The following is a 26227-nucleotide window of genomic DNA, read 5'->3' as shown; positions in this document are numbered from 1 at the left end:
TTTTATGTAAAATTGAAAATTAAGTGGGCTGATAAAATTTTAATAACAGAAAAAAGGATGGGTTATTAAGTAAATTTGAAAATGTATTAATGGGTTTATCCTGAAATGACTTCTTAAAAATAGGATTGCAGTAACTTATTTAGATAACCAAATATATTTTTGTTAAATGTTTCATCAGAATGTTAGTTTGATTAATTATTATGAATACTAGAACACACCCGTGATATCGCGGGTCCGTGACTGAATTAAAGTATATAACTATGCCTAAGCCTTATTTTAGTAATTGGTATTGTCATCTGATAAAGTCATGCCAATTATAAGATACACAATTTTCTCTGCTTTCAAATCTTTCTGTTTGAACCCGTCGAACTGGAACTTATCAATTATTGGTAATATTAATTATTTGGAAAACAAAAGGTCCTGGAATGGAGTATTTTTTAATCAACAGCATTGTCCTATATTAGTTATAAATAAATTTGAATTCTTTGATTCCCTGTTTTACGTCATGCCTGCTAACAAATTGAAACTTATTTTTTAGTCCAGATTTTTAGTTTTCGTATTGTTATCTTAGAAAGTCTTACGGATTAAAATACTACAATAGGTAACAATTTGACAATTAAGTAGTGTCAACCCTGTGATTATGACCCGTGTATATAGCATATTAATCCTGAATACACCGTTTGGTGGTGCGCCTGTCAGATGCGGAACGTACAGATAAGGTAAAAATGGGTAACAGGTGATTATACTATTGGTATCGGTATCGGACTCGACCCGGAACTTCCTAATTATTGGCAATATTAATTACTTGGAAAACAAAAGGGCCTGGAGTGGTGTAATTTTTAATCTACACCTTTGTACTGTATTAGTTGTATATAAAGTTGAATTCTTTGATTTGTCGTTTTTACGTGATGACGGCTGACAAATTGGACCTCGCAATTTTAGTATTATAGATATTATTTCATGTATACTTTGATATAAAATGAAGAAGTTTTATTTTTAGGGTCAGGTTGCTAAGAAGAAACCGAAATATGTTTACAAGACTGCACAGGAATTGATAGAAACTGGAGGGAAAAGTAAAAAGTCTTTACCGAATCGTTCTTCAAAGGTCAAGGTCATAGATATGACTGGTAAAGAACAGAAAGTAATGACAGGTAATTTTTTTTTATGCGTAAATTAATTACTTTTTATACAGTTATCTCAAAGTAAGTTGGATTAAAAGAATATTTCGAGATACTATTAGATATCTAGCAAATACTGGATACAACTCTTGCTTAGCTTGCAAAATAGCAAGAATTGGAAAATATTTTGGCATGAATGTATTTGGAATGTGTGCTTTTTTCATGATTACAATTTTAATGGTTGCAAAAAATGCACTGCCCAGGTAAACATCATTTGGGATTCAAAATATGAAGTAAAATTAATGATAAATGTAGCTATCATGCTTGAACTGAAAAAAAAAGGTATCTTACCAGTTAGATTATTTTCTGTTACTAGGTTACCATTCTATATCACAGCGACATGACAGACCAGAAGAAGATGAGGATATTACTATGCCAGAACCTTCAAGAAAGAAAGCATTTGCTATGCCAGAACTGATACACAATCTTAACATCCTTGTGGATATGGCAGAGGAAGAAATTATAGTAAATGATAGAAAGTAAGGCTTAGGAAATGTCATTGGATGGTGATATGATATATTTGTTAGTTGTTTAAACTAGAATTATGAGTTTTATACTAATATCACAGATAGCTACTGTAGATTGATATTTGAATGAATCAGTAATAGATTTTATGATTGTCATTTTACTTTAGAATGACAATATTGAAACTGGTAAACGTAGAATCGTGAAGGCAAAAATTGTATTCCATGCTTAATACACTTGCTGTTTTAAGAAAAAATAGATAGTCGAAAGGCCTGGGGGAGAATATCAATTAAGGGTTGGCACAGCTTGATAAGAAAAACTTTACCATGTATTGTATGTATGACTTCAAGTTACATTTCAGACTTAGATATGAAAGTGATCACATTATAAACATGAAACATGAGAAAGAAAGAGTGGATGCTGTATGTGAACAGGAAGAAAAACAACTTCAGAAATTACAGAAAGTCATGGAAATTGTTGAAACGTATGTTTAACTACAGTATAGTGGCATGTAAAAATTTGGTATACAAGCATATTATTTTATACATCAGAAATATGAATACAATCTTACTTCATTCATCAAATCACGTAAAATCCTGTGCAAACGGTGTTTATAGGATAGACTACACATAGAATAAGGTAAAATCCTGTGCAAACGGTGTTTATAGGATAGACTACACATAGAATAAGGTAAAATCCTGTGCAAACGGTGTTTATAGGATAGACTACACATAGAATAAGGTAAAATCCTGTGCAAACGGTGTTTATAGGATAGACTACACATAGAATAAGGTAAAATCCTGTGCAAACGGTGTTTATAGGATAGACTACACATAGAATAAGGTAAAATCCTGTGCAAACGGTGTTTATAGGATAGACTACACATAGAATAAGGTAAAATCCTGTGCAAACGGTGTTTATAGGATAGACTACACATAGAATAAGTAGATGTGGTATGAAAACTTTTAAGTTAAGGACGTTCGCTTCTCATGTTTTGGAATCATAAAACTTTGGATAATAATTCCCTATCAATATATACTAGTGTTAGGCCAATTAAAATTAATTGCTAGATTTTCATCCCCGCCCGCCCCTCTGAAATCGTCCCGCCCCGATTTTTTTTATTTAACAAAAATACGATTTCCGGATTTTGGTCGTGTCTTTCTCCATGTTTTATGCCTCATATAGCAAGTTGGGGGGTGAAATGACACTGTAAAAAAATTTGGGTCATAAATATTAATGTAAAGTAGTGATTAGGTCCAGCTGAAAAAGGTAAAAAATTAGCACTTCGGAAGCTGTCAAAAGATTTCAAGACCCCCTTAACATAAAATTGTCCATATTTTGAGTTAGAGCTGATTAAGTTTTCTTTAATTTTGATATAATTTGTCCCAAAAGTAGTACAACACACTGTAAAAGTATTATTGAGAAAGCGCAGGTGGGATTTTTTAAATTTTCATTTATTGTCTAAAAGAAATGCACTACGAAATAACTGTGTACTCGGACCATTTTATGACGACTACAAACCATTGCTTAGAAAGCAAAATAAATGTGGTGTAGGTATACTAGTAGTCTAACTGAAGACTGAAGAGAGCATTTCTCTTCTTTTTGATGTCTACTATAAATAGGTTTCTAAAGCGGCAATTGCATGTATAACAGTGGTTGCCAATCAGGGATTTTTATTTAAGAGTTTGAAAAATAGTGTAGGATTCCTTATACAGCATGTATATACATTATACAAGCTTGTTTCCCACTAGCATATACCCCGCGGTATGAAAAACTCATGACGAGGGTTTCATATGAAATAAAATTTAAAAAATAAAATCCTCCCACCCGCCCCATTTTTTTCAAAAATTTGGATGAAAATCTACTAATTAATTTTAGTTGGCCTTATAAAAAGCTTGTTATTTTGAAACTGAGTAGCCACTAGCGAACCTCCTTAAGGTCAAAGATGTGGACATGAACAGATCATTGTGTGGCCTATAATAAAACCCACACCATGTAGTTACCTACAAAAGACCTTGGGTTATCAAAATGTGAAACAATTTAAAAGATTGATACAAACAGCCTGATGTAGGTTAATGAGTTGACATTTTACATTAGTGTTTTTCATGTTTTTAAAGGGTCATGAATTTTGCCAAAACTTTCCAAATTTAAGTGTCGATTTATTTTTTTAATTTAGAAATAGTTTTAAGATTTTACAATACCATTGCAATTTCTGTAGATGTGAAGAGAGAACCAAACCAGGATGTGAGAATCCATTAACATTACCAGAATGTGCAAAGATATTTAAATGTCTGCAAGATGATTTTTATGAAGAGTACAAGATGTATGACCTGGCTTCATTATCAGTAGCCCTTGTGTTTCCTATGGTATGTACCATTAAATAAATAAAACCGAACTTACTAAAATAAGAATGTAAAAGATATTTTGTTTAAAGTCACAGATTAATGTAGTGTTTTGAGTGAGTAACTCTGTGGAAGTAAGAAAATAACTTGAAAATATCCCCATCTGATGAGATTAAAAATGAAATGGAAATTCACACCTAAGTCATCAGTAATAACAGTTTCACAAATTTACCATGTTAAAGAGTTAAATCATTCAATCTTCCTGTAGGTAGGGGACAACGCTTTCTTGTTGATGACAAAATAACCTATAGTTCATACATTAGTCATTGAAGTTCTTTTTGTTTCATTTTCTTTATCTAACCAATAATGATATGGTGGTTTATTCAAACAAAGAACTTTAAAGATTGCACACACTATTCAAAAACTAGATACAAGTTTGTGACTCCAAAGTCTAAATGATTTTTAAATGTTTTATTTGACAGGTTAAAGATTTCTTTAAAGACTGGGACCCCTGGAAGGATCCTAGTCATGGAGTAACCACCATCAAGGAATGGCAGTATGTACTGGAAGATTATAACAATAAATACAACACAAGTCTACATAATATGAATATATTCCAAAGATTGTTGTGGGATATCTGGTTGCCATTTGTTAGAACAGCAATATTGTAAGTTCATGTTATTTACATATTTTCTTTTTTTCACCAGTATCTGTTCATAGTTGAAAACTAGATAGTACTTAAGGATAGTTTAGAAGAATAAAAATTACACCAATTCCCTAAGATAACAACATTACAACTTAGAAACATGAAAACAATTTGTGTAGGATGTTAATATGCTCTTACTATAAAGAATTCATCATGTGAGATATATATATATATGTATAACATGTAACAGGGGAGATAATTGAGACTTTATAGATTTCAGCATGTGAGATATATATATATATATGGTTGATGTTTAGACGAGTTATATATATATATATATATAACAAGTCAAAAAGGGTACAACATCACCATTAAATAACTATAAAATATACAAATATTAGATATTTCGGATAACAGATATCCTTCTTCAATAATAGCACGATGTCAAATGAATCATGTCAATATATTCAAACTGAGATACTTTTTCTAAATCTTGAATTTATACAATTTAAGCGAACACCACAGACGCTGATACAATTTTAAAATTTCCAAACACGGCGCAAAGATTACTAAGATATGCCAAATGAAAGTAGTTATTTTCGTTGTGAACTGGCACAACTCTAGATTTCCAAAGGTTGTGACGGTTGAGATGTTATAACTGCATTGAGGGCAGTCCTCAAACAAAAAGATCAAAAATGTCCTAACCGATCCAGGATGGTATAAATTAGACAACGGTAGGGCAATTACAACAGAAACTACATATTTAAGCCTCCCAAACGAATAGCAGTCTAATAATGATTGAAAAAATAAGTTTTATATAATGAGGTAAAATAATGTTGTATACCTCCTTCAGTGTCGATGTGGCATGCAGTATGTTGGCGAGACAGAGCAGCCATTTAACAAACGCATGAATGGTCATCGAAGTGACTACACTTGCAAGCCCGACCTACCCGTAAGTCGTCATTTGAGATCACCTGGACACACACAAGCTGATCTCAAAAACCTTACCATCACAATCATAGACCACAACGAGGGTTGGTCGAAGGTCGACAGAGTCGCTCGGGAAAGATTTTGGATAAGAAAGTTACGGACAGTTTCCCCAGAGGGCATAAATGAAAAAACATAGAACGAGTCCTTCATTTTCCTGTGACCACCTGTTTCAAACAACGCCGGATTAAGTACTGGCTTTACAGTTCGAAATTATTTTTAAAAATAACAGTTTAAATTACAGGTTTCCATTGATTCGGGATGATGTATAAGTACGTTGCCACGTTCAATTATTTTACCTCATTATATAAAACTTATTTTTTCAATCATTATTAGACTGCTATTCGTTTGGGAGGCTTAAATATGTAGTTTCTGTTGTAATTGCCCTACCGTTGTCTAATTTATACCATCCTGGATCGGTTAGGACATTTTTGATCTTTTTGTTTGAGGACTGCCCTCAATGCAGTTATAACATCTCAACCGTCACAACCTTTGGAAATCTAGAGTTGTGCCAGTTCACAACGAAAATAACTACTTTCATTTGGCATATCTTAGTAATCTTTGCGCCGTGTTTGGAAATTTTAAAATTGTATCAGCGTCTGTGGTGTTCGCTTAAATTGTATAAATTCAAGATTTAGAAAAAGTATCTCAGTTTGAATATATTGACATGATTCATTTGACATCGTGCTATTATTGAAGAAGGATATCTGTTATCCGAAATATCTAATATTTGTATATTTTATAGTTATTTAATGGTGATGTTGTACCCTTTTTGACTTGTTATATATTATATTTTGTAGTGTACAGAATCATATTACATGATCCATCGCCCTGTAAGATTGATCGTTGACTATTTATTCAGTCATTTTATATATATATATATATATATATAAGTACGTCTGAGTCAGTGACAACCCTACAACAGATGTATCCATCGGATCGCCATCAATGATGGTGATACATGGCTGTGTACATAATGTATATACAACTCGTCTAAACATCAACCCAACAATGTTAGATCTGTAAATTTGCTTTCGCAAATTTTTGGTTCTTCCCTCGCCGGGATTCGAACCTATTGTAGGATCCTTTACTATTGATAATTTAGCTGATCTGTAACAATAACATCTTCATGCCTTATATATCATGTACTGCAGTACGCCGCTAGATTAAAACTGACGTGGAAAGGTAACACACGGCCAGCGAAAGCTCTTTTATTGAGAGCCCAGGTGGTCGTGTGGTCTAGCGGGACGGCTGCAGTGCAGGCGATTTGGTGTCACGATATCACAGTAGCATGGGTTCGAATCCCGGCGAGGGAAGAACCAATAATTTGCGAAAGCAAATTTACAGATCTAACATTGTTGGGTTGATGTTTAGACGAGTTGTATATATATATATATATATATATGTATAACATTTGGCAGGGGAGATAACTAAGACTTTATAGAATTCAGCATGTGAGATATATATATGTATAACATGTAACAAGGGAGATAACTGAGACTTTATAGAATTCAGCATGTGAGATATATATGGCCGAGTTCACTTGAAACTCTTCAATCGACTTCAGAGTTAATAGATAATCACGTGAACGCACTAGAGTTGATATTTGGAACAATTCTAAGCAACTCTAGGGTAAGGCCCTGAACAAGCATAAAAAATAAAATATTCTCATTGGTTTGACGTCATTCAAGTGTGTTATAGTAGTCTCAAGTTGGAACCAGGGTACGAGGGGTTAACTCGAGTGGTTCAAGTAAAATTATTTTGTTGAAACCCGAGTAAGTAAAGTTAACTCGAGAGTTTCAAGTGAACTTGGCCTATATGTATAACATGTAACAGGGGAGATAACTGAGACTTTATAGAATTCAGCATGAGATATATATATGTATAACATGTAACAGGGGAGATAACTGAGACTTTATAGAATTCAGCATGTGAGAACATGTAACAGAGGAGATAACTGAGACTTTATAGAATTCAGCATGAGATATATATATATATATATATGTATAACATGTAACAGGGGAGATAACTGAGACTTTATAGATTTCAGCATGTGAGATATATATATATATATATATATATATATATATATATATATATATATATATATATATATATATATAAAAGTCTATAAAAACGACCAACCAGCAAATTTACTATGTACCGGATCGTCTAGAATAGGCGATACTATGCAGATAAGGAAAAAATTATATCAGTCTAAAGATATGCACAACGGTACTGATATAAGATGTTATAATACGAAAATGTTGTTATTAAATCGTGCTGACAAATATTTCGGCTCAACAAATGGCCTTCTTCAAGTGTCACAAGTTTTAACAATACTGATACATAATGTATAAGGTGTAAAAATAGATCAGTAATAATACAGGTAAGTTTTGGTCGATTGATTTTAATCCAAAAGCCTGAATATCATAATATAAACAAAACACTATAAATCAATATACGTGACTGTGTATATTAACAATAAAAATGAGTGAAAAAACAAAAACGCTAGTATTTCTTATTGATGCCGTTTGGATGATGTACATTAAGTTCCTTTATCCAAAAGCTTTCCCGAACCTGTCGCTGGGCATCACTCCAGTGAATATTCTGTTCAATCACTAGAATTTTCATGCGGTTGAAAATTATTTGGAACAATTCTAAGCAACTCTAGGGTAAGGCCCTGAACAAGCATAAAAAATAAAATATTCTCATTGGTTTGACGTCATTCAAGTGTGTTATAGTAGTCTCAAATTATTGGTTCTTCCCTCGCCGGGATTCGAACCCATGCTACTGTGATGACCGCATGAAAATTCTAGTGATTGAACAGAATATTCACTGGAGTGATGCCCAGCGACAGGTTCGGGAAAGCTTTTGGATAAAGGAACTTAATGTACATCATCCAAACGGCATCAATAAGAAATACTAGCGTTTTTGTTTTTTCACTCATTTTTATTGTTAATATACACAGTCACGTATATTGATTTATAGTGTTTTGTTTATATTATGATATTCAGGCTTTTGGATTAAAATCAATCGACCAAAACTTACCTGTATTATTACTGATCTATTTTTACACCTTATACATTATGTATCAGTATTGTTAAAACTTGTGACACTTGAAGAAGGCCATTTGTTGAGCCGAAATATTTGTCAGCACGATTTAATAACAACATTTTCGTATTATAACATCTTATATCAGTACCGTTGTGCATATCTTTAGACTGATATATATATATATATATAGATTTCAGCATGTGAGATATATGATTTCAGCATGTGAGATATATATATATATATATATATATATATATATATATATATATAGATTTCAGCATGTTAGATATATATATATAACATTTGACAGGGGAGATAACTAAGACTTTATAGAATTCAGCATGTGAGATATATATATGTATAACAATGTAACAGGGGAGATAACTGAGACTATAGAATTCAGCATGTGAGATATATATATATGTATAACATGTAACAGGGGAGATAACTAAGACTTTATAGAATCCTAAATCATGATAAATGTTTATCACTATGTTTTCAATAATCTCCCTAACAGAACTTTAATTTTTTTTAAAACTTAGACTTTTGTTACCTCAGAAATAGATTACCTTAGCTGTATTTAGCCTTTTTTTTTTAGTCAAGTGTCACTGATGAGCCTTTTGTAGACGAAACACGTGTCTGGTGCCCAAATCTGTAAATGTGTAGACTGATTTGCAATTTTATTGGTTAAACTGTTTATTTATATGAAAGAAAATATGCTGATTTATTAAAAACAAATACTAAACATTTGTGTTTTAGAATCAATTTTTTCAACTAAGCCATTTAATGGGACATAACTCTTTAAGTAAAAAATGATACTGGACTGATTGGGAAATTTTACAATTTTACTTGTAGCAAGAAACCAAGTTTGGTGACACCAATTTTTATTTTCTGAAGAAAATAAAACCGGTCTTCTCACAATTTATTTCAAAATTCTATCTCATAGATTTCTTGTTTTATGATCATTCTAAGCAAATTTAGACTCCTAGCTTGTTGAAAAATAGCGCCGTGACCCATCCTTTTTATTATATTTTGAAAGAGCATAGTAAAATCTTCATTTTGGCAAAGTATAAAAAAATTCTATCTCGGGGAATATATACCGATGATCAACCTTAAATGAAGATATTTCTTTTTGTTAACACAGTTTGGATTGGTATAGCACAGAGATATTTACTACATGTACTACAATGTATACTTATTGACTGGGTATGAGTGGAATAGTAAGTTTGTTGTCCCGAGGAGCAACTATTGTCCTGAGGTGTAGCCTGTGGCAATAGTTGTACCGGAGCAGAGATGGGTCCGATTACTTTCAATGTAATTGATTAAATTACAATTACTTTGTCATTTGTACGATTAAATTAAATTAATGATTACATCATTTCTGAAAGTATCTGATTAAATTAATGATTACATTGACAAAGTAATCATGATTACATCTGATTACAATGAATTAAAAACAAAACATTTTGAATGATGTGAATGAATAAATGTTCAATATAACTATAGCATTTTTGAGAAAGTATTTCATTTGGTTCAATTATAAAATGATAACTTTAAATTAAACTTCATTTATTTAAATAAACACCAAATTAGACTACATATTTATACATTACACTTTATCACCAATGATCTCTGAATTATTTTGAATTGAATTTAATAAAGATATATCATAATCAAGAGTTTTTTGTTTGTCTTCTGACCGCTCTTTCATAATTTATATGTATTCCAAGTTTCAGTTTATGGAAGTTTAAATATGGATGAAATAAAGTTACCAGTTAAAACTATGTTAAATTTTAATAGAAATGTTAAATCAAATTGTAAACAATATGTAAGTACTAAAAATCATTGCATTTTACATGTCCAGTCCAAATACAAAAAAAAATTCAACAACATATTTGTCCAACTTTTAATTAATGTGCTAATTAGATAAATTTTCATGTCTGATTTATCTTTTATCATATATATTTCCCTACAGCTATACTCAATTGGTAATTGCAATAAAAACAAACATTAATTAGTCTCCTACCTGTCAATTCAAAGTTGACAAAAATCACAAAAATTAACAAAAGATTACAATTCAGGGTTAAAGAAAAGTATTACTTGAATATATAACAGTTGTTATCAAAAATTAATATGAAGATCATTATAAAACGATGAATATACATGTATGTACAATATCTTTTACCAAAAAGATATATAATTGTATTATATGTCTCTGCTTAGGCTAATGATGACTTTTCAGTACTGTAACTTTATTTTTTACTGAAGTAGACATGCTTGAAGTAACCAAACCATTTTAGTATGTTTAAAATTTATCATATATATGAATAACAAAGAGGTTCATTTAATGACCAAAAACACAATTTTAGATTTTTTTCATTGTAATCAGAATGTAATCAAAAAGTAATCATGATTACAGGGTATTTTGAAAAGTAATTGATTAAATTAAATTACATGTAATCAGATTTTTGGCTGATTAATGATTACACTGATTACTTGAAAAATAGTAATCAATTACAGCTGATTAACGATTACAATTACAATTACCCCAAGTCTGTATCGGAGGGACAATAAACTTACTATTCCATGTTTATATAGTCAGTAAGTGTTTTATTATATCAAAAAAGACAACAGACAATAAATGGCGGTGATAAATCAACTATCATTATATTAAAAAGAAGAAACCAAACCATAACGTTTACTTCATAGATATATTCAAATGCTAAGGCTACGTCTTGCACTGACGTCAATCCTATACTAGATACAAAAGGTAAAACATAACGTTGTTACTCCCGCGTTATTTTCAAAGTCCTCTAATCCTGTAGCTGCATTTAAAATTCCGGAAAATATAATGACGCTTGCAGTTTCACCCAGGTCCAATAGTTGGGAAATTTTTGACTGGTCCAATAGTTCAAAGCTTGTAACTTGCAAAATAGGGAATATTGTGTACTTATTTTTGATAGAAAATGTTAACTGAGGTATAATAATTATATATAAATATGATTTTTTTAAGATCCCTCAATCAAAATGGGGTGTTTTAGAATAGATAAGTAGACTCTAAAATTTTCATTATCGAAGTGTACTTTCTTGAAATAATTATAAAGTTGTATTTCTACAAGAATTTAAAAGATGGAAATAAAAGAAGCTAAGTTTTAAGATATTTGCTATTAAAGTTGTATATATATATATATATATATATATGCATTTTCTATTTTATTCAAAATTTATTTTATAAAGACTTAAAATTTGTTAATTTAAACTGGCAATTGAGTACAGATAAAACATTTCATTTCTTTATGCCTTCAGAAAATGGAATCCAAGAAATTATGATCCTCCAATTGAATTGTTAGAGACATGGAAACCAGTTGTACCATCCTGGATGATGGAAAACATCATAGATCAACTGGTTCTGCCTCGAATTCTTCAGGAAGTGGAGAACTGGAACCCCCTTACTGATCCTGTACCACTACATTCATGGCTTCATCCATGGTTACCTCTTATGGGAGATAAACTGGAGCCCTGTTATCCTCCAATCAGACATAAACTTGCAAATGCTCTTACAAATTGGCATCCCTCAGACAGTTCGGCTAAAGTTATTCTTCAGCCATGGTTAAAGGTGTTCAAACCTGGTCATACAGAAGCTTTTCTTGTTAAACATATTTTACCTAAACTTGGCATGTGTATGCAGGAGCTTGTTATTAATCCTCATCAGCAGATGCTAGGTAAATATTTAAATTAGAATTAGTCTTCTTGTTCAGATCATGCAGCAAAAAGATATAGGAAGATGTGGTATGAGTGCCAATGAGACAACTCTCTGTCCAAGTAAAACAATTGATAAAAGTAAACCATTATAGGTCAAGGTACAGCCTTCAACACAGAGCTTTGGCTCACACCGAACAGCCAGCTATAAAGGACCCCAAAAATTACTAGTGTAAAACCATTCAAATGGGAAAACCAACAGTCTAATCTATATAAACCATTAATACATATCAAGACAACCAGTATGAATTATACAATATTCTAACTCAAGAACTTCTGAATAGAATTACTTCTTATTTGATAAGCAGATTGACAGTGATGAATTGTAACATGGACATGTCAGACACCTAATCCTGTTTACCTTGTTAACCAATAAGATGGTGAACTAAATTGTTAAGTAAACATTTTAACTTGAAAATATATACCAGTTGTCATAGATATGATTGATCAATGATAAGTTTGAAAAATGAATGTTTATTTTGAAAACTATTCAAAAATTTATTACAGAAATTGACATTTTTGGTTTTTGTAGAGTCTTGGCATTGGGTAATGTCATGGAGTGATGTTCTACCTATAAAACATATGGTGGCTATGCTAGAAAGGACATTCTTCCCTAAGTGGTTACAGGTTTTATGTACCTGGATGTCAAACATGCCAAATTATGAGGAGATTACAAAATGGTATTTAGGATGGAAATCATTGTTTTCAGAGGAATACAGAAACTACCCACCTATTACAGGTAAGTTATGTAAAGATGGTGAAAAAGTTTTGGGTCAATTTTGGACAATTGTATTACTGAAAATTTTGGGATCCAGAAAAATAATACAAAACTAAGACATTTTAGGAAAGATTATAGTCTGCACAAGTAGAGAAATATGCACAAGTAAAATAAAGGTAACGCCTCAGGTAGTACAATCTCTCTTAAAAAATTGCAGTGATGTAATGTGCTCAAGAAGAGTAAGAATCAGAGAATGTTGGCGTCATTTCATGTAATATGTCATTTGACTTGTAATGCATAATTTGATGCATAAGGTGAAACAATATTTTTCAATAGTAGAATTTAGATACATTCAAATTTGAATCTGGCAGACTTGCTGTTGATTTTGAACCTTTTGATTATTGATAGTTTTTTGAGTAATGTATGCCACTAGATCCAATATATGTTAAAGTGAGTGAATATCTCAATTACGCAGCAATCCATTAACACTCAGGAAACTAAGGGGGTACATTAATTGTTTTAATGGACCATTGGTTAGTTTTTTGGATACAATTGCTTTCAAGCAATCTGTACACTTTTACCATTGACTCATGGCCATGCCATCACATCAACCACTTTATTCTAAACATTAAGGAACATCTCAGATTCTTAAGATTGTCTTGCTTTTAAAGGTAAAAAACAAAAGGATTGAATTTAAACAACTGTCCTATAATGTTCTTCTCATAATCTTCATGGTTCAATATTTCCCTCACTATTATGCGTGTTTTTAACAACACTGAAAATCAGACTTAAGCAGTATTTATATTTAGTATTTTTATAAATTTAGAAACAGGTCAGAGGGAATTCTCCAGTTTTGATAAAATGTGAGAGTTCTCTGAATTCCGATAAATCTATTTCTGTAATATAAGAACTGAAGCAGTGTTTTTCTTATATGTCACCATTATGAAACTGATATTTGATGATGTACTTCCATAAAGAAATGGAGAACCATCTAGGTCGTTTAATCAAAATTGAATATACGTCCTTGCTACAAATCAAAAGTCTTGGGTTTGCTTAGGTAATTATGCACATGTGTATAGTTTTCTTGACTTCAAGGGATATCAGATTGAATGATTGCTCTAGATTCCCAACTTCATTGATTAATTTGAAACTCATGAGATCCTTTCTATATCCGTCTGCTATTGAGGGTTATTGTTGTTGCATAATTTTAAATCATATGCATCATTTAAATTAAAATAAATGTAGTCCAAAACATAAAGGTGTAACTAGAACAGCCCTTCAGCCGAAATGGCGTCTTCCATATTATCACTTCTAGTTGTCTCCCTTATACTTCTGTCAATTCTGAATCAAAATACCACGATACGTCGAGAAAGATTAACTTGTTCTGTCGATAGACGTCATATTATTTTAAAAGTGATCACAATTTAAACACAGGAATGTGTAAGGAAAGGAGTCATGACCACTGACCCAAAGGAAATTAAATATTTAAAAAAAATAGAAATGAGATTTCCCCTAGAATTCATGTAGGAAAATAAGCGATAAGGTACAAAGTGAAATACCTTCTCTCACTCTCAGTGACTGCTGTGGAAAGTAAACTTGGAATTGATAGTACAAAAATAAAACACAATAATTACATTATTCATACACTTGTTTCGATGATTGGCTTTTTTAAAAGTTGAATAACTATTCAGATTATGTAAATTACATTTTACATGTGCAGTTGAATTATTTTTGAAAATAATAGACTAATACATATATCAGTGAAAATAATGTCAATCATATTCCTCAGAGCAATCATGCTCTTTGATTTAATGCTACTATTGTGTGAAAGAAATCTAAGAGAAACTATCTATGACTAGGTTTAAGCCTTCATAATCATACTGTTATATGAAGCCTTAGTTCATACTTTTAATTTACAAACTGGCCAGTAACTTACAAGATGAAGAATAACAATAAAAGCACTGTTCTTTCGATACTCGTTTAAACATAGTAAATAGTACAACAGTCATTTCTGCATACTTTTTTGATGAACAAAATAATGTATGTGTTTATTCAGAACTATCATTCTATATTTCTTTATTAGAACACTTTAAAAAAGCTTTGGAGTTAATGAACAGAGCAGTCAGCGGTCATTTTCAGCCGGGAGTAAAAGAAAATATAGCCTACTTTACACATACAGAAAGACGACAAATGCTTGATACTCCACCAACGAAACCACCACTACCGCCACCACCACCGCCATCATTAATCAAAACTGAACCAGATGTAGGTTATTGAGAAGTTATAGGGGAAATGTTTATAAAACTCAATTGTTCTTTCATTATGGATTCATTATTATTCCTGGACTACTAATTTTCAAGGGTTTCGTGGGTACAGGTGAAGCCTGAATTAAATGTTCAATGAATTACAAATTTCCAATAGGCTTATATTAAGAATATGGCAAAACCATGTTTCAAATATCCATGAAAAAGCAATTTTGCATTGACATTCATACCACATCTTTTTATTTATGTTGACTCAATCCACGAAAATTGGTTTCCATGAAAATAACTCATCCACAGTAATTGATCATAGCTTTGGATGTTGCATTGGGATAATTTCACCAGTTATGTTTTCCAGACCTCATGCTTTTATCCATATGTTTTTCATGTGTTCTAGGTGTTAATTTATCATTTTGTCCATTTTTGTTAATTCAAAAATTATTGTGAGGTTTATATTAATGGGAATAATGTGACTGGGTGAGAATCTCAATAATAAGAACTCATATTCTGATGTCTGATACATATATGGGTATGCATTTTTCCATAAATCACAATTACTAATTTTGCATGAATGTCTTTTAAAGAAAAGTTGCAATGATAAATGCATGCAACTATTTCTAAAATTACAGAAACTGATAATGAAGTTCATGCAAACTAACAAAAAACTCATTCAATTAGTGGATTTGGTTAAAAAGAAAGAAAAAAGACTAGTGTCATGACACATTTTTAATGATCAGGTTATCAAATATAAAGTTAGGAGAAATTGTATCACACTTTAAAGGTCTGAGTAATTTTGTAAACAATTCTTATAATTTTTTTCCTGCACATTCATTGTTGATTTAGATGTTATCTTCAACAAAAATAAAAAGGTCTCTCAGGGTGCCCTCACATGTTATCTTCAACAAAAATAAAAAAGACTTTCAGGGTTCCCTCACATGTTATTTCAACAAAAATAAAAAGGACTCTCAGGTTTCCCTCACATGTTATCTTCAATAAAGATAAAAAGTCTTTCAGGGTTCCCTCACATGTTATCTTCAATAAATATAAAAAGACTTTCAGTGTTCCCTTACATGTTATCTTCAACAAAAATAAAAAGGACTTTCAGGGTTCCCTCACATGTTATCTTCAACAAAAATAAAAAGGACTCTCAGGTTTCCCTCACATGTTATCTTCAATAAAGATAAAAAGACTTTCAGTGTTCCCTTACATGTTATCTTCAACAAAAATAAAAAAAGGACTCTCAGGTTTCCCTCACATGTTATCTTCAATAAAGATAAAAAGACTTTCAGTGTTCCCTTACATGTTATCTTCAACAAAAATAAAAAGGACTCTCAGGGTTCCCTAACATGTTATCTTCAACAAAAATAAAAAGGACTTTCAGGGTTCCCTCACATGTTATCTTCAACAAAAATAAAAAGGACTTTCAGGGTTCCCTCACATGTTATCTTCAACAAAAATAAAAAGGACTCTCAGGTTTCCCTCACATGTTATCTTCAATAAAGATAAAAAGACTTTCAGTGTTCCCTTACATGTTATCTTCAACAAAAATAAAAAGGACTCTCAGGTTTCCCTCACATGTTATCTTCAACAAAAATAAAAGGACTTTCAGGGTTCCCTCACATGTTATCTTAAATAAAAATAAAAAAAGGACTTTCAGTGTTCCCTTACATGTTATCTTCAACAAAAATAAAAAGGACTCTCAGGTTTCCCTCACATGTTATCTTCAACAAAAATAAAAAGACTTTCAGGGTTCCCTCACATTTTATCTTCAACAAAAATAAAAAGACTTTCAGGGTTCCCTCACATGTTATCTTCAACAAAAATAAAAAGATTTTCAGGGTTCCCTCACATGTTATCTTCAACAAAAATAAAAAGGACTTTCAGATTTCCCTCATGTTATCTTCAACAAAAATAAAAAGACTTTCAGGGTTTCCTCACATGAAATCTTCAACAAAAATGAAAAGACTTTCAGGCCACCCTCACATGTTATTGTCAACAAAAATAAAAAGTCTTTCAGGGTTCCCTCACATGTTATCTTCAACAAAAATAAAAAGGACTTTCAGATTTCCCTCATGTTATCTTCAACAAAAATAAAAAGACTTTCAGGGTTTCCTCACATGAAATCTTCAACAAAAATGAAAAGACTTTCAGGCCACCCTCACATGTTATTGTCAACAAAAATAAAAAGTCTTTCAGGGTTCCCTCACATGTTGTCTTCAACAAAAATAAAAAGACTTTCATGGTTTTCTCACATGTTATCTTCAACAAAAATAAAAAGACTTTCAGGGTTCCCTCACATGTTATCTTCAACATGTTATCTTCAACAAAAGTAAAAAGATTTTCAGGACTTTCTCACATATTATCTATAATAAAAATAAAAAGGACTTTCAGGGTTCCCTCACATGTTATCTTCAACAAAAATAAAAAGATTTTCAGGGTTCCCTCACATGTTATCTTCAACAATCTTCAACAAAAATAAAAAGATTTTCAGGGTTTCTTCACATGTTATCTTCAATAAAAATAAAAAGGACTTTCAGGGTTCCCTCACATGTTATCTTCAACAAAAATAAAAAGATTTTCAGGGTTCCCTCGCATGCATCTTCGCGAGCCAAGGATGACGATCCACTCCCGTTCTCTTCAAGGGTGAAGAGAATGGGAGTGGATCATAACCATTGGCTAGCGAAGATGCCTCACATGTTATCTTCAACAAATGTTTTTCACAGTCTAAATTTTTTAATTTATTCTAATAATTTTTATTTACAGTTCACAACAGCAAGAAGTGCAAGTCCAAGTTCATCCTTTGCATCAAATTTCAAAGGTCTGGTGGAAAAAATGGTATGTAGTAGTATATGTGAAATCCTATTTATTGGAATGTGTTGTTATGTTTAACCTACGAAATGTTCCAGGATTCATATTTCAGGCACCCGTGCACTAGGCCTAATACATGTTCTTTTTCATAAATGTCTGTCACAATCAAGTGAATAATTACTCATGAAAACAATATTAAACATAACTTTTCATAAATTGAATAATAAGCATATTCACTTGCAAAAAATGTATATTTTCCTCTAAAAAAATCACATGCTTTTTATAACATGTATAACTATGTAAAAATAGGTAACAAAAGAAACTTAAGCAAAATGACAATGATACATAAATTAACAAAGGACTACTAGCAGATTCTGACATGCCAGCTCCAGACCTCAATTTAACTGATTGAAAGATTATGTATCATCAGATGATCAGGTGTTTTCCCTAGGCTGTTCATGCATTGCAGTACCGCTACGCACAAAACTCGGCCGCCATGCGTTTATCAAAGCTGCAATGTATCCTGCTATGTGTGAAATTATGATCATATAATGCGAAGTGACAAGTGACAAAACTCTACAGGTGTATTAAACTAATTGGACTGATAATTGTCAATTGATCATAAATAGATGCAACGCTCTGATGTTACAACCCAATTGATAAGATAGAACAACATTCAAGACTTCCATTACATAATAGGAATCAGGAGTCGAGATTGTAAATAAATATTATAGACTGACACATCTTCCAAATATTCTTCTGTGAAAAATAAAAAGTAAACCTTTTGCAGTATAAATTTTACCTTTTGAAATGGTATGTTTGACATAGTTAATTTATTGAAATATTTATATCAAACACAGTTGCTTAGTTGTATAAGAGAATACACATCATCGGTTTGAAAAATGATGTAACTTGACCTCTGTAGCAGAATTCAAAATTTATTTGGGTCACAGAATATTCACAATATATTTCAGATCGTCTGTTGTTAAATTTTGATGTCAAAGATTATTCTATTTCTTAAATTGGTCTTTCAAACTAGTTTTAAACCAGAAGAAAGTAAAAACATTGCTTGACTGTACCTTAAATTAAATATCTATATCCAAATTAAATTAATTAAAGCTGTAATCCATGATCACAAATTGAATGCTTTGTTTACAATTGTTGAAAGCCATGTGCTTTTTGGTGGGATAATTTGGGAAACCCCCTTAACAGGAAACAGTTATTTCATTGTTATTTATAGACAGTATTAATTTCATTTTGATTAGCTGCTAAGTATTCATGAAAAATGAATACTTTCTAGGGTGAATATGATAATAATTTAATACTCTACAACTAGGTCCGTAGTAAAAAAAAACTGGTAGAGCCTAAAAAATTTCTACTGGGTCCTTGGAAAAAACTTTGGGATCCAGGCTGGCCTTTGGAGAAAATGTAAAGTATTGTTCCTGACTGTATTGCAGATTTATGTGAAGTTTTTAAACTGACATGCACAATTCATTTCACTAAGATAAGATAAGATTAATTCTTCAAAACGCTGCACCCTGCATTGTAAATTCACTTTAGACCCACCATGCATCAAAAAATTTCTAGAGAAGACACTGTAGGGGTTTAGTATCATACCAGCATGAAATATATGAGAAGAACATCACCCGTATCATGCCAACAACTGGTTTTAGAATAAATGTGTTTATTTCTGATGCAAAGACCCTATGAGTGAATCAATATCAATACCAAAATATGCAATCCTTAATGACCTGACAACAATATCGTAACTATATCCCTTCTGAATAAGTCTGTTAAAAGGTTTGGTAGGCTTTTGAGGTAAATGCCAACATTTTTGTTATGTTTTTGTTAAGATTATTACCATAAAATATTGGATGTGAAATACCTAAACATATAAGATGTCTGCATGGTGATTTATCTTGACAAATGATGTCATTGTACTGATGATAAAAGTTACAAAATGTTTGTGTTATCCAAAAACCCTGGTGTAGTAATACAGAGATTTCTTTCATTGAAATCAAATATGTTGTTATATACACGAGCTAATCAAACACACCATAAGATGGTGACAAGGGAACAGTCTGAATAGCCCTTCTTTTTTAACAATTGTTACACATGTATGATGTAGCTTTTTGGGGGAATACAGTATTCATTGTAGAAATAAGGAGATGTGGTATGATTGCCAATGAGACAACTATCATGTTGGTTCAATTTGATTATTAAAATCAATAGTTATTTAAAGTCAGTAACTGAACAGTGATTATCATTCCATATTTTTTCAGATTGAAATTGTTTAACGGTAACTGTGATTTTTATTATTAATTATTTTTTTCAGGCTCAAGAAAACAATATACTGTTCATGCCTCTTCCAGGAAAAACACAAGAAGCTAAGCAAGTGTACAAGTTTGGAAAGTTTCAAGTTTATGTGGACAGAAATGTTTTATTTGTTTTTGAAAATGAACAGTGGATACCAATATCAATACAGAAAATGGTAGACAAAGCGATAGGAACATAATATCAGACAAAGCAATTGGAACATACTATCATCCAATAAAGTCATTTTGTTTTTTTCTATTTTTTTTTTTAGTAGTAAAATTTTGAGAAGTATGTCTGTCTGACATGTCACCACATTATTTTTTTCTTAGTTGTGAGATGTACAATGTATGTCTGACATGTCATGACAGTATTTGTGACTTGGTTGTAGAAAGTCATGACAATATCTTGCCAGTAAAATAGTTATCAAAGGTACGTCAGTAGTTGTACAATTCTTAGTAAGCAAATCAGAGATGGAGGAATTTGAAGATGTATGTACTTTTCTGCACCGTGTATATTGGATGTAGATAGAATAAAGGTATTAGGTTTTCAGCAGCACAAGACAAATTCAGAACTCATAAATTACCTAAATGATGTTATCAACCACTGGACATGCTCCAGCGTTAAACAGTAAGTTATAGGTCTGTCTGACATGTCATTGCAATATTTGTGACTTGGTTGTAAGAATTATATTTGTCTGACATGTCAATACAGTGTTTGTGACTTGGTTGTAAGAAGTATATCTGTCTGATATGTCATTAGTGTTTGTGACTTGGTTGTGAGAAGTATATCTGTCTGACATGTCATAACAATGTTTGTGACTCGGTTGTAAGAGGTATATCGGTCTGACATGTCAATACAGTGTTTGTGACTTGGTTGTAAGAAGTATACCTGTCTGACATGTCACTACAGTGTTTGTGACTTGGTTGTGAGAAGTATATCTGTCTGACATGTCATTACAATATTTGTTACTTATTTGTGAGAAGTATATCTGTCTGACATGTCATCATATTATTTGAGACTTGGTTGTAAAAAGTATATCTGTCTGAAATGTCATTACAGTGTTTGTGACTTGGTTATGAGAAGAATATCTGTCTGACATGTCATAACAATATTTGTGACTTGGTTATGAGAAGAATATCTGTCAGATATGTCATGACAATATTGTGGACTTGGTTGTGAGAGGTATGTCTGTCTGACATGTCATGACAATATTTGTGACTTGGTTGTGAGAGGTATGTCTGTCTGACATGTCATGACAATATTTGTGAATTGGTTGTGAGAAGTATATCTGACATGTCAACACATTATTTGTGACGACTGTGAGAAATATATTTGTCTGACATGTCATCACATTATTTGTGACTTGGTTGTGAGAAGTATGTCTGTCTGACATGTCATTACATTATTTGTGACTTGGTTGAGAGAAGTATATCTGTCTGACATGTCATTACAATATTTGTGACTTCGTTGTAAGAAGTATATCTGTCTGACATGTCATTACAATATTTGTGACTTGGTTGAGAGAAGTATGTCTGTCTGACATGTCATGATAGGTATATTTTGATTATGAAACATTATAACTTTCTGACACTTCATCACATTATTTTTGACTTGGTTGTGAGATGTAAGTCTGACATGCCATGACAGTATTTGTGACTTGGTTGTAGAAAGTATTTATGTATGACATGTCATGACAATATCTTGCCAGTAAATTTCTTTTGTACATGTCCAACTGGCAGGTGTCATGATCTGACCATGACCTCATTTTCATGGTTCAGTGGTTATATTTAAGTTTTGGTCTCTTTTTCTTATACTGTATACAATAGGTCTACTATATTTGGTGTATGAAAATATTTTTTGATGTACATGTGAGTCTCACAGGTTTTATTTGACCTTGACCTCATTTTCATGGTTTTTTTATACGACCGCAAAAATTTTAATTTTTTGGTCGTATATTGCTATCACGTTGGCGTCGTCGTCTGCGTCGTCGTCGTCGTCGTCCGAATACTTTTAGTTTTCGCACTCTAACTTTAGTAAAAGTGAATAGAAATCAATGAAATTTTAACACAAGGTTTATGACCACAAAAGGAAGGTTGGGATTGATTTTGGGAATTTTGGTCCCAACATTTTAGGAATAAGGGGCCAAAAAGGGCCCAAATAAGCATTTTCTTGGTTTTCGCACTATAACTTTAGTTTAAGTGAATAGAAATCTATGAAATTTTGACACAAGGTTTATGACCACAAAAGGAAGGTTGGGATTGATTTTGGGAGTTTTGGTTCCAACAGTTTAGGAATTAAGGGCCAAAAAAGGGCCCAAATAAGCATTATTCTTGGTTTTCGCACAATAACTTTAATATAAGTAAATAGAAATCAATGAAATTTTAACACAAGGTTTATGACCATAAAAGGAAGGTTGGGTTTGATTTTGGGAGTTTTGGTCTTAACAGTTTAGGAATAAGGGGCCCAAAGGGTCCAAAATTGAACTTTGTGTGATTTCATCAAAAATTGAATAATTGGGGTTCTTTGATATGCCGAATCTAACTATGTATGTAGATTCTTAATTTTTGGTCCCGTTTTCAAATTGGTCTACATTAAGGTCCAAAGGGTCCAAAATTAAACTTAGTTTGATTTTAACAAAAATTGAATCCTTGGGGTTCTTTGATATGCTGAATTTAAAAATGTACTTAGATTTTTAATTATTGGCCTAGTTTTCAAGTTGGTCCAAATGGGGGTCCAAAATTAAACTTTGTTTGATTTCATCAAAAATTGAATAAATGGGTTCTTTGATATGCCAAATCTAACTGTGTATGTAGATTCTTAATTTTTGGTCCAGTTTTCAAATTGGTCTACATTAAGGTCCAAAGGGTCCAAAATTAAACTAAGTTTGATTTTAACAAAAATTAAATTCTTTGGCTTATTTGATATGCTTTATCTAAATATGTACTTTGATTTTTGATTATGGGCCCAGTTTTCAAGTTGGTCCAAATCTTGGGCCCAGTTTTCAAGTTGGTCCAAATCAGGATTCCATATCAAGTATTGTGCAATAGCAAGAAATTTTCAATTGCACAGTATTGCACAATAGCAAGAAATATCTAATTGCACAATATTGTGCAATAGCAATTAATTTTCAATTGGAGTTATCTTTCTTTGTATAGAATAGTAGTTGATAATATATGTTGGAAATTTGCCAGACATGACTATGATGTCATTTTCTATTTTTATTTGCCAATAACTTTATGTAAATAACTTCATTGGAAATTTGCCAATATAAAATGTTGCTGGTGAAGTTTTTTTTATTGTTTTATACAATAAACAATGTATATTCACTTTTACTACCAACCAATCTTTACCATTCAGTGATAACAAGCACTTTATTTTACATTTTAATATTTTATGATGTATTTAAAAAAGTAGTTATTGTTGCAAACTCCATTAGAAATTTGAATTGATATCAGTTTTGGAAAAAGGGAAATGGAGATGTGAAAAAAAGGGGGGGGGTTTAAATTTTACTCATTTCAGATTTCATAAATAAAAAGAAAATTTCTTCAAACATTTTTTTGAGAGGATTAATATTCAACAGCATAGTGAATTGCTCAAAGGCAAAAAAAAACTTTTAAGTTCATAAGACCACATTCATTCTGTGTCAGAAACCTATGCTGTGTCAACTATTTAATTTTAGATTTAAAAAGTTTGAAGAAGAAATCTTTAATTGATTTGTAAAATCTTGACATTTGTTTTGTGTAAAAAAAAAACCATGTAATGTCAAAAATTTGATCACAATCCAAATTCAGAGCTGTATCACGCTTGAATGTTTTGTCCATACTTGCCCCAACTGTTCAGGGTTCGACATCTGCGGTCGTATAAAGCTGCGCCCTGCGGAGCACCTGGTTTCAGTTTTAAGATAATGAGTTTTGGTCTGTTTTTCTTAAACAATAAGCAATAGGTCAACCATATGGATGGATTGCAAGGTGTATATGGCTGTCTGGCAGGTATTATCTGACCTTGACCTCATTTTCATGGTGCATTGGTCGATGTTACGTGTTCGTTGTTAAGTTTGGTTCTTTCATACTACAACCAATTGGTCAACTATATGCCAATTAATGCATAGATTGATAGGAAGATGTACTTGTCTGTCTGGCATGGTTCATCTGACCTTGACCTCATTTTCATGGTTCATTTGTTAATGTCTAGTTTTCTTGGTTTAGTTTGTTTCTTTGAAACTATAAGCATTAGTTCAATTATATTTGGTGTATTTAATGATTGTAAGGTGTACATGTGTATTTATCATTTGGTTTATCTTACCTTAACCTCATTTTCTTTGATCATGCGAAGCTTATGTGATACTTGTAATAAAACTTTATATTTTGAACTATCAACATAAAATCAATGGTTAGTAAAGCAGAGGAGACATTTCAGCATGTGCACTCTTGTTGTATGTTAAAAAAAATGGTTTGATTGACATATAAGGACTATCCAACTGAGACCAAAACACTAGAAAGTAACCATTTATAATTTACCATATAGAAAAGTATTTTTTTGGCCCCTTATTCCTAACCAGTAAGGGCCATAAACCCCCAAATCTATCCCAATCTTCCTTTTTTGGTATGGAACCTTGTGGTACAATTTCAGAAAGATCCATAATACTTATACACAAATTATTGTCTGGAAACAAGAAAAATACTTATTTGGGCCCCTAATTCTTTTAAAACTGTTGGGACCAGAACCAAAGTAAATCCAACCTTCCATTTGTGATTATAAGCCTTGTGTTTAAATTTCATACATCTGTATTTAATTATACATTTTTGTATTAAAGTTTTTTTCCAGAAACCAAATGTCTTTGGACGACGCAATACCAATATTCAACCGCAATTTTTTTTTGTGGTTGTATAAAAACACAGAGTGGAAGTGGTTTGGCAGTTACACAACAGAAAAACACTAAGTGCAGACCAGACTCACGGTCACTGACAGCCAATAACAACTAATAAGAAAACACAGCAGAAATCCGTCTACTTTACATTCTCACATGTGTAACGCTTTTCATTCTGAAGTAACAGATCTGATATTAGAGACCAAATAAAACTCTTACTGCACCCTCTCTATCATTCACAAGTCAGTGAATTTTAGAACAAGACAGGTACAACAAGTAGACCAGGATCTGCTTACCCTTCCAAAGTCATGAGAATGGGCGAGATAATATCCAGTTTATGGTTGGGTTCATGTTCCTTACATTTCTATGTTAATTGTTGTGATCCTATCTTTTTGTTGTCTCATATTTTGTCATGTGTCTTTCAGTTTTGACTGTCCCATTTGTATCTTCAGTCAATTTTTACAGTATGGTCACCTTTTACTGCCTATAAACCTGAGTTTTGACTGTCCCTTTGGTATCTTCTGTATTGTCAATTTGGTTGTGGATACTTTTTTTGTTTGAGACTTCTAGATGTATTTTGAGGTTTTACCTTGTATTGTTGGGTTTTCATTTATAAATATTATACTTGATTAATAAGGTCATCAAGAAACAAGAATGTGTCCAAAGTACATGGATGCCCCACTCGCACTATCATTTTCCATGTTCAATGGACCGTGAAATTTGGTAAAAAAAATCTAATTTGGCATTAAAATTAGAAAGATCATACCATAGGGAACATGTGTACTAAGTTTCAAGTTGATTGGACTTCAACTTCATCAAAAAC

At 31.8% G+C, this 26227-nt stretch overlaps 1 protein-coding gene across 3 annotated transcripts in view; it reads left to right on the top strand.

Annotated features, from left to right (window-relative positions):
• Window positions 1-20791, top strand: part of LOC143047230 (tuftelin-interacting protein 11-like) — a 31799-nt gene extending 11008 nt beyond the window's left edge. For all 3 annotated transcript variants that reach the window (XM_076220237.1, XM_076220239.1, XM_076220238.1), the window contains exons 7-16: window positions 1001-1151; window positions 1495-1657; window positions 2005-2127; window positions 3862-4009; window positions 4468-4652; window positions 11982-12397; window positions 12967-13173; window positions 15236-15417; window positions 18177-18248; window positions 20557-20791. In XM_076220237.1, coding sequence (XP_076076352.1) covers window positions 1001-1151; window positions 1495-1657; window positions 2005-2127; window positions 3862-4009; window positions 4468-4652; window positions 11982-12397; window positions 12967-13173; window positions 15236-15417; window positions 18177-18248; window positions 20557-20736 — 1827 coding nt within the window. In that variant the 3' untranslated portion in view covers window positions 20737-20791. The remainder of the gene's footprint in view (window positions 1-1000; window positions 1152-1494; window positions 1658-2004; window positions 2128-3861; window positions 4010-4467; window positions 4653-11981; window positions 12398-12966; window positions 13174-15235; window positions 15418-18176; window positions 18249-20556) is intronic.
• Window positions 20792-26227: the final 5436 nt, after the last annotated feature.

The sequence above is a fragment of the Mytilus galloprovincialis genome, chromosome 10 (assembly GCF_965363235.1).
Source record: "Mytilus galloprovincialis chromosome 10, xbMytGall1.hap1.1, whole genome shotgun sequence".
NCBI lineage: Eukaryota > Metazoa > Mollusca > Bivalvia > Mytilida > Mytilidae > Mytilus > Mytilus galloprovincialis.
This window is presented reverse-complemented; position numbering and strand designations above follow the sequence as displayed.